The following is a 10,090-nucleotide window of genomic DNA, read 5'->3' on the forward strand; positions in this document are numbered from 1 at the left end:
AGTATTGATGTCATTGCAAACACTTTTCTACGATGTTCCACTGCTGTATCTATTGAATTCAGAACTTTCTTCGGCCCGTTCAGTCTCATAATGCAAGTTTGTACTTGAATTTGTTGTATGGAAAAACTCAAAAAAGCAGCAACATGACCTAAATTTCATAACGTGTTCTTCAGAGTGAGATTTTGTATTTAGTTGTGGATTCTGGTGGGAATCTGAAGCCCAAAGCGCCAAAAAGGCAGAATAAACTCCTGACAACAGTAGCTGGTGTGTGCCGCCTCAGCAGGTTTATTAAACCACAAGCAACATTTCAAATTTCACCAAACAGTTGTTACCTGCTGTATTTATTACAGTGAAACCAAAAGATATGCAACTGAAAATACTTCTTCAGTCAAAAAACACTTTCACTTGATAAATGTGTTTCCAATTATGCAATATATTCTGTCACACTTCTGCATTAATACATAATGGACTCCAGTTGTTTTCTTATTATAGATATTGATTGCATGGCATGTTAAAAAAAAAAAAGAACAACATGGGTTCAGAGATATACGTGTACGTTTCTCATTTTGTTGTTGTGAAGAAATCTCGAGCTCCAGAGTCGTGTTCTGGTCCTCGGTGCTGCTTCTTGTTGGCATATCAGAGTTTGGCAAATTGAATGAGGTTTCTGTTGATTTCAGCAACGTTCCTGCAACCTGGGTAAAGAGAAATAATGACACCAATGTTTGTGGTTTCTGGACACAAACTCATACTCACTGTATGTCTGTTGTAAAAAGAAAAGTGTGGCAGCTTGTGTGAGTGTAGTCAGGTGTGTTTGGATCCTGCGTGTGAGCACCAGCGGACAGTAAAGTCACAACGCTCCGACAGTTCCACTTATATATCAGACTCACCTGATAAAGCCATGGACAGACGGAACTCATCATTCAGGATTTGCAGGACTTCTCTCACTCCTTCTTCACCCTGAAAGAGGATAAAAGTTAAATACAAGCTGCAGTGCAACTTTGTAAACTAACCTCAAAATCATTTATTTGCTATTTTCATTATGTGAGCTGTCTCATGGTATCTTTTTTCTTTGAGGTTTCTGACAATCAATATCATATATAATCAATATCAATGTTTTTATTGAAAGACTTATTTTCTGTAAAGTGTGAGGCCACATGGTGGAGGAGGATTTCAGACAAAGAAATTCTGGATTTTACTGAGATTCAACAGAAGCAGTGCTCCACAACATTTTACTCTGTCAGTGGGTGGAGGGCAGCGGTACACACACACCTTGTATGCCAGGCCCCACACTGCTGGACGACCAATAAACACACACTTAGCCCCCAAGGCGAGCGATTTCAGGACGTCACTTCCTGTCCTAATTCCTCCGTCCACATAGACCTCGATCCTGCCCTGAACCGTGTCCACGATCTCCGACAGGGCGTCAATCTGCAAACATATGATCGGGATAAAATGACTTTCAAAGCCACTGAATGAGAATGTACGTGTATATGTTTCAACAAGCTGACAAATGTTTCATGCTTGTATAAAACTCTCCTGCTGGCCCATTTTTATTGCTGCCAACACATCGATTTTGAGAGAACAACCCAAAGTTCCCTAACACATCCCTCCAGAGATTAACGGTGTCATTACCTTCACCTCTCAGTTATTGTGTGTGTGTGTGTCTGTGTGTGTGTGTGTGTGTGTGTGTGTGTGTGTGTGTGTGTGTGTGTGTGTGTGTGTGTGTGTGTGTGTGTGTGTGTGTGTGTGTGTGTGTGATCTCCAGCCCTGAATGCTGCTTGGAGAGACTTCTGTGTGAGTGCTTTGTCGTGAAGGAGGTGTCCATGACAACAGAGTCTCCAAATGTCTCCAGCACCAGAAATAGTCACTAGATTTGTTGCATCAGCGAAGTAAAATTCATTAGGAGGACTTGGAAAGTCAACAGATTCAGCGAGAATGCCCTGAGGAGGTCACCAGTCCATTGCAGGAGACAATCTCAGAGACTCACATTTAAACCTCCGGGCAGTTCAGAGTGACAAGTTCACCTCAAACACCTCAAAGTTTTTTGGATGAGAAAAATAACATTTGCTCATAGAGAACATGCAAACTCCATTCAGAAAAGACCCAAAGTCTCAAACCCACGATATATCAACAAACTATTGTGAATGCATTAATACCTTACATAAAAATATATTCTCGGTAAAGGTTCCAATGTGTATGCTCTCAGGATATCTTCACTCAGTTTGTACAGAATTAGAATAAAAAACCCAGTTCCATCAACCGAGACATCAGCTCTGACCAGAAACTGTCTGATCCGATTCCCCTGGTTAAGTTAACATAAGATAGAAAATTCTCCAGAGAATGTCTGAAGGCTCAGGTTGTTGTTCCGAATCATTAAAAAATGCAAACATGCTCTTTTGATAGAGGTCCATGTACTTAGCTATAAGCATTTAGTTAATAGGATGTAAGTTTGTGTTTCACATACCTTGACCATAAGAATGTGTCTCAGTGAGATTACCTGTGTAAATAAAAGTTAAATAAAAATAAATCTGCAATTTTCCAGTCCTATGTGGAACCTTTAACCAGGGCTTTTGACAAAGTCTTTATATTCTAGTCCCCTCCCTTTAGGCCAGCCATCACTACTGTAATCTATTACTCTTGGACCATTTGAGGAGAGAAAAGACGTATGTGGTGGGTGACTACCGAGGCCGGCCCCCCGTCCAGCTGCCTCCCCCCATGGTTGGACACGATGATGCCCTGGACGCCGTGCTCCACGGCCAGCTCGGCGTCCTCTTTGGTCAGGATGCCCTTGATGATGACGGGCAGGCGGGTGATGGACTGCAGCCAGTAGACGTCCTTCCAGCTGATGGAGGGGTCCAAGGTGTTGGCTGGTATCCCATACTCCTCTGGGCCTGCCGCCTCCTGCTTAAAGTGCAAGTCGTACGAGCACAGTGGCCAGTTAGCACAGCAGTGTAATCCCTCAAGGTATTTTTGATGTTTGAACAAAGTTACCTGGAAGACTCCATCAAAGTTCTTGACCTTAAGGTGCGGCGGGAGCTTGAACTGGTTGCGGATGTCGTTGCGGCGCTTTCCTGTGTAGGGCACGTCCACGGTGAGGACCAGGGCCTTGTAGCCCAGCGCCTCCACCCGGTGCACGATCTGCTCCGACAGCTTCCTGTCGCGGTACACGTACAGCTGGAACCAGCGGTATCCGTTGGGTGCAGCGGCCACGATCTCCTCCACCGAGCAGGTGGAGTACGTGCTGGTGATGTAGCAGGTGTTGAGGGCTTCGGTGGCTGGAGACAAGATCGGAAAATGAAGATTGTGACCTTGAAAGGTGGAGTTAGAGTGGCACAGTGTATCATTAGTTCTTGGCCCCGCCTGTGGCAAGACGCAAAGATTACCTACTATTCTTTTTTTTGTTTTTTCCCCCTTGTCCTGTTCGGCAGTTTGAACAAACAATATGATGTGATTGAGAACCTTCTGGAGTCAGAACAGTTTTTGCTCTTGAACAGGAAGAGAGCTGGAGTCTCCCCCTGTTGCTGGGTGTGTGTGTGTGTGTGTGTGGGGGGGGGGGGGGGGGGGGGGGGGGGGTTACACGATAGTGCACGTTAGTGCTAAAAATATTATTTACAGTTATCACACTGATCTAGTGTTGTCATGACAGTAACATTTCGGTATCGATACCGATACCACCATGCATTTCAACACTTTCGATACTTTTCCAAATAAAAACAGAACACAGTTCCGGCCTTGTGGATGGAGCAGCAGCCATTGTTTCCCTCATGTCTCTCTCTCTCTCTCTCTCTCTCTCTCTCTCTTTTATTCCTCTCTTTCACCAGACTCTTGCTCTTTGCTGCTCCGTCAGTGCTGCACTCCATTTCTTTTTACAGAGTTTCCACGGGTCGTTTGAGTCAGTTACGCATCCTCACTCTCACATGGAGGCAAACGCCATGTCATTTACGCATGCACATCAGGTATTCTTTTCAAAGTACAAGCTCGGGTGGGAGAAGATTGTTTTGAAAATACGTTGTTTTGACTTTTATTTTGAAGTTGTGTCCAGGAATGTTGTTGGTAAATAAGGTCAAGTATGAAGCACTATTCAGTTGCGAATCTCGGGTCAGAGCGCAGGAGGGTGTGCACCCTGTCTCGGTCGTTTTTTGGTTTTTTGAGAGTAACATGATTTTCTAGATTAAACCAGCCTGAGCAGCTCTATCTAGACAGTAAGATGATTTTCAAGCAGGAACATGAATTAACAAAGAAGCAACAACAAAAGAAAAACATGATTTTGAAAGTTGAACGGATGATGGTAGAAAACAAGCAGCTTCAGCAACACATCTCATGAGGAGAGGAAATGTGTGAGTGTGTGTCGTGTACAGCAGCCATGTCAACTTCTAATAAAAGCAGCAACAGGAAGAGACTCTAGGTCTCTTCCTGTTCAAGAGCAAAAACTGTTCTGACACCAGAAGGCTCTCAGTCACATCATATAGTTTGCTTAAGCTGCCGAACAGGACAAGGGGAACCCCCCCCCCCCCCCCCAAAAAAAAAATCTCATTATTATTATTTGCTCAGACTTTCCATTAATTAACAGATTTTCCTTTTTTAAGTCTTGTTGTGATGTATGACTTTTCCTTCTTTGTAAAGAACAGAGAACCTGCTTGTGTCTGTATGATGCATGATAACTGCATCATCCCTCACAACTTTCTCGTCTCTTTCTGTAGCCGTTTCTCCACTTTCTGCTCTCTACATAGTCTTTTCTTATTTTTTTAACTGTCATTCCAATTCAGTGTTCCAGGAGGTTTTTCAGTGGCACTGTAGCAGCATTTGTCTTGAAATGCAGCGCCATCTAGTGGTCACATGATCAGCCCTGTAACAAAAAAATGGACTTAATCCTGAAAATACAGCACATATTGTGAAAAACTGACTCAATGTGATAAAAGTTCAGTTTTACAATGAGTTTAATAAATGAAATCATAACTTAAATGCTTTAGTGTTCATTCGCCAGTGTATGTGATGATATTTATAATTGTCTTCATCAAGCAACCATAAGAGCCAGCAGTGATGTTATTGTTGGTGGTTCTACCTCCAACAATATGATCGTCATAACTCTCCATATGATGAAAAATCCTTTCTATTGCTGCATGTGTTGATTCAGTTCCACTGATGTTTTCATTGAGGCTGAGGAAACATTGGCTCACGTTGTCTAAAAAGGGTTGATTTGATCTTTATTTTTGTTGTTTTCAACAGCTAAGTGTACTTTATGTCTATATTTGTTATTTGTTATGTACTCATATAGTCTCACAGCCCTCTGATAATTCAAAACGATATGTTCACTTAAAGATGATCTCGATCTTTCCATGCTGAGTCCTCACCCCGAGCCGTTGCCACCTCTCCTTCATGCCAGGCCAGGCAGTGAAAGGCTGTAGGAGCAATCCCAACCGGGAAGCTGATCTCTGTCCCCTGTACCGTGGTCCGGGTGTCGCTCACCGACACGTCCCGCAGGATCCGAGGCCTCAGGCGGATCCTGACAGCAGACCACACAATCATATGGCTTCACATTATCCATGTGTGGAGGTACAAAAATACTCAGTTCAGTATTTTCAGGACTGTTTTAATTGAAATACACTTGATACTGATCTATGGCTTTATTTTTTCAGAAAAAAAACAGCCTGAGCTTGGTTTTAATTTCCCAGCATGTTGACTATAATGAACATGTATTCAGAGTTAAGCTGCTTTCGATACCATCATATCAAAGAGATAAAATCAAGGTGAGAAGAATTATAAAAATCAAATATATTTCATTAAAAAAAGTAAAGCATGAATTCATCTTAATCTAAATGGATTAATGCAGTTTTCAAAACGGATTATTAGTTGTTCTTCCCGATTTTTTTGTTTCAAATAAACGTTCTGTTGGTGATTATAGGGCCACATGTTAGACGTTGAGAGCTTTGAACAGATCATTTACAGGAGTCAAAAGTCCACAAAAAACAAATGCTGTACTGTGAAGTTTGCAGCCTGGAATTGAACTCCCTGAATCTGTCAACTAAACGGTGTCAGTTATATTAGATTCATTATGTTCTGTGACTGATGCAGCAGTGGAAACAGTACAGTCTATAAAAACACTCATTAAGAAGAGCAGATTGGCTCCTTCACAGTGTGCCATGCTTCGAGTTCTTCACTCTACCGTTTGTATGCCAGCAGATTATCGTCCCTCGTGCAACATTCATCGGCTCCGGCTGCGTAATAATCCCAGGTGGCCTTTGACAGGTGCGCCTTAGCGTACTCCTCAAAGTCGGTCAGGCATACCAGAGCCATCTCTGCACAGCGACCTCCCTCTCTGTGTGGACAAGGAACCATTCAGAGCAGAAACTACTCATCTACACCATCAAGGTAAAGAATAAATCCTCAAATCCTTATTCTGATACATCATGCAAAGGTGATATATATTTCTTTATCTTTAGAACACCTGCTTTTCCATCATTTCACATAACCTCTGGTCTCGAAATACGTAGAATCTTACATTCAGCAAACCTGCTACTAAGAAGAACGCTGATGCATCCTGCATTCACATTAATAATTGAATACTTATTTCAATGGTTAATCTATACTTTCTGTTCTTTATCTTCTGTTCCTTTTCTTATTTGTGTTGTGCATTTAGTCTAAAACCTGACATCTAGCATCTTAAAATGATCATTGTATAATCTCTGTTCTGACTGGAGCCAAGAAACTTGCACTTGTGGAAGTTTGTTTTTTTCTATTTTTTTTAGAATCAGAATCATCTTTGTCATTGTTAAAAATAATGGAATTGTAAGTGCAATTTGTCCATGTGCCACATTACAAATGAATATATCAGAGCTAGAAATATAAAAGAGAACAATAAAACGCCTAAAAAACACTAAGATTCTTTTTCAATGTAAAATACAATATTGGCCGTATCAGTATTGTTGCTGTTTGTTATTGTAGGAAGCAGTTTCAGCTTTTAGTGTTTAAAAAAAAAAAATGCTGTGGAAATATTTTGACGAAACCTGGTAATTTCCTGTCATTACTGCGGTTTCACTTGAACGTTACAGCTAAATTTAAAAATTGAGCTGAACCATCATTTGAAATTTGAAATGAAAACTAATCCAGCATCAGGAACTTACCAGGAAAAAGCAGCTATTTGTTGAATAGAATCCACACAGCGTCCAGGAAGGACTGAGGTTAGTGACATAAACTCCAGCTGCTCTCCTCTGAGCACATTGAAGTGGATTTAATCAACAACTCAGCGTTAAGCCGACTCACTTTAGCATTCAGAGGGTAAATGAACTGCTTTACGATCTGTCCCTTCCCCCGTCTCGCCAGTCGTGCTTTTTTTTTTTGGTCAATCAAAATTAAACTTCCATGGTGTAACTATGACAGCCAGTGACAGCGAACGTGACCTGAGACTGACCTTTGCTCTTATTGTGTTTTCACAAGCTGGAAATGTGCTGATGGCGACTGGGAACTCCAGCGAGGACAACAGGCGCAGTGTTCTGTGCTTCACACTGAACCTACAGTTGTAATTATGTGTATTTACATGCATCTGCACACAGAAGCCCACATGGTACTGAACGTATGCAGCGGGGAAAACAACTCTGGTTGTTAAATGTAGATTGAAAAAAGCCAAAGCTGATCAATGCATTTGCAGGATAGAGGAGAAAGAAATACAAACAAGAGTCACATGTCAACTTTTACTCAGATGTGTATGCATCATTCTGAAATATTCAGACATCAATTAATAGCTTTTTGTGTCAAGCTTAGATTACCACTTTTATAAAACTGCTTTGTAGTTAAGGTGGTTATGCATATTTTGTATTAAGTAACTATTTTAAAACAGCCAAATGAAGAGCTAAAAGAACATTCCAAAGTAGTTATCTAACTTTCACTAATTCCGTAGCTTAAACACAGAAAGCCACTGACAGCTTGTCCAAGGTGCAGCGAGCATTCGCACAAAACTTTACTGAGCTTCAGCGGAGTATAGAAGGTCCCGGTGATCGTTCAATCCTACAATGGTTGGTCAATGGCATTTACAAAATGTAGGTTTAAATAATAGTGCTGGACACTGAGTGAGGAGATTTTTAGGCGAGGAAATAGATGTATTTCTACTAATTCATAGAGCTTTACATAGAAATAAAACAAATAACATCGAAACAAGGGGATTAGAAAAAGGCATGAAAAGGAGAATAAATAAAGATAAAACTTTATTAAGATAGAGGCAATAAAATAAGTAAAATCTATTACCTGCTCAGGCTTTCCAATAAGCAATAGTGTTTTAAGTCGTGTTTTCTAGGAAATGAGCTGCAGCTAATTTGTGAAAATGATGGAACGCTTGACACTTTGCTTTCCTCAACATTTCCTGCCATTTCAACAGTTTGCAAAGATTCACATCAGTGTGACTGAAGGGAAACAGCTGGTAACAGATATTTACTCACCGATTACAAACGTTCATTCTCTCTCAGCAGAAGTTCTTCACTCCTGAAGGATTCATAACCTGCAAACAGCAGGAGCACAAAGTCAAGAATACAGTTATCAATCTTTGTCCCTCTATTAATTGATGTTGAATAATGCTGTGCTTTGTATTGCTCTTCCTATTAGAACTGATGGTGTCAGGCACTTCAGTAATGCAATGAGGATACACTAATAACACACCCTGTTAGTGTCCTCATTGTATTATTGACACTAACAGGGGATGTTGTTCTCTACAATTACAGATGTTAAAAGTCTATACTCCTAAATGGTGAATTGTGATACCACCATTCTTACATAGTGCTCCAAGGGAATACACCTTTTTAAATTTTATTACCAAATTTATGTCCCGATAGTTCAACAATATTGAAACCTGCTGATAATCTCATTTGTTCTGATTTCACCTTCTCTCCTAAAATGATATTATAAAGTTGACTTCATTTAAACGTTTTATATACATAAGGACACCTGATATGTTCCCTTTCAGGATATGTCCATTTGTGTATTAGACAGAAAATGTTGCTCTAAAAGTAGAAACACTTTAGATCTGAATCACTTTTGTTCAGTTTAACAGATCATACATAGACTATTAAATTATTATCTGAATTATTATACTTTCTTTAATAATTTAATAACACAAATAACAATACAAGTACAACTGTAGCGCTTTTAACTGAATCAACCAAGGTTTTCAAAAGTGTGCGTGTGTTTGTGTGGGTGTGTGTGTGTGTGTGTGTGTGTGTGTGTGTGTGTGTGTGTGTGCGTGTGTGCGCGGCTTGTTGTTTTACGTCCCCCTGGAAAAATCCTTTCAGCCTGTGAACACTTGAGGGCAGCCCAACACTGCGTGAAAGTCTATTTTTAAAGCTGCTCAACATCTGGAAAGTGCTTCAACAACACCAGCAGTGTTACTTCATGCCTGTTTACTTGTGGAGTAAAACTACCAAATACCTCGTGCAGTCTGATATTATGCTACACAATGTTTGAAGCCTAGATTTTCTGGGGGCTTCTGAGAGTTAATGAGCTTTACTGTATGACATGTTTACAAACAGATGTGAGTTTGAAGGTGTAAAACTGACAGAAATCACACAAGTTTGACCATTAATAGTTAAAATCTGAAGGATTATTCTCTGGATTGGTGAAAGAGTTTGCCAACACACTACTGAGCTTCACTATCCTACAATATAATGTGTCTAGATTTTATTACCGGACGTGTTGGACATTTAAACGCTGACACACTTCCACTTTCTTCATAAAGGATTAACAGCTGTTTACTTCAAGACTTGTGAGCACACTAAAGCCTACAAAGTGTAGCTGCTGTCCCTGTGTTTTGATTATTTTATCAAAGTCGTTAGTCTTTATTACATTTATGATTAAAATTTTAAAGAATACTTTGAGTTTTAAAATGTTATATCATGATGCTTTCCTCCTGAATGTGAATAACTGTCAAAAAATATGTTACAAAAGGCAATTGGATATACAATTGAACGTATTCCTGCGTTTCCATAGATCTAATTCAATATAAACACTCGTTGTTGTCACATTTTCTACAGATTCAGTTGACCAGCGAAGCAGCACGGCGAACATTTGATCCTCACATCACAGTATTATTTATATTGCTTTACTCTGG

The 10,090-nt window shown here is 40.3% G+C and overlaps 1 protein-coding gene across 2 annotated transcripts; it reads right to left on the minus strand.

Annotated features, from left to right (window-relative positions):
• Positions 1–263: 263 nt before the first annotated feature.
• hao2 (hydroxyacid oxidase 2 (long chain)) lies at positions 264–7,399 on the minus strand. 2 transcript variants are annotated; one of them, XM_080478366.1, is made up of 8 exons: positions 7,261–7,399; positions 6,164–6,316; positions 5,352–5,503; positions 2,992–3,275; positions 2,683–2,904; positions 1,270–1,428; positions 888–957; positions 264–692 (listed from the first exon to the last, which is right to left on the minus strand). In XM_080478366.1, the coding sequence occupies exons 1-8, from the start codon at positions 7,266–7,268 to the stop codon at positions 637–639; spliced, it is 1,104 nt and encodes a 367-aa protein (XP_080334492.1). In that variant the 5' UTR covers positions 7,269–7,399; the 3' UTR covers positions 264–636. The 2 variants fall into 2 exon arrangements, with proteins under 2 accessions (XP_080334492.1, XP_080334493.1); XM_080478367.1 differs by having other exon boundaries at positions 7,122–7,366.
• Between the last annotated feature and the right edge of the window lie 2,691 nt (positions 7,400–10,090).

Source organism: Lipophrys pholis (genome assembly GCF_963383615.2).
Source record: "Lipophrys pholis genome assembly, chromosome: 13".
NCBI lineage: Eukaryota > Metazoa > Chordata > Actinopteri > Blenniiformes > Blenniidae > Lipophrys > Lipophrys pholis.

Bases quoted from the DNA above. Each gene is read 5' to 3' on its own strand.
- hao2 (XM_080478366.1), bottom strand. The intron at 2,905-2,991 runs GTAACTTTGTTC...TTGCACTTTAAG, and splicing joins ACTTTGATGGAGTCTTCCAG to CAGGAGGCGGCAGGCCCAGA. The intron at 693-887 runs GTGAGTCTGATA...CTCTTTACCCAG, and splicing joins TCTGTCCATGGCTTTATCAG to GTTGCAGGAACGTTGCTGAA.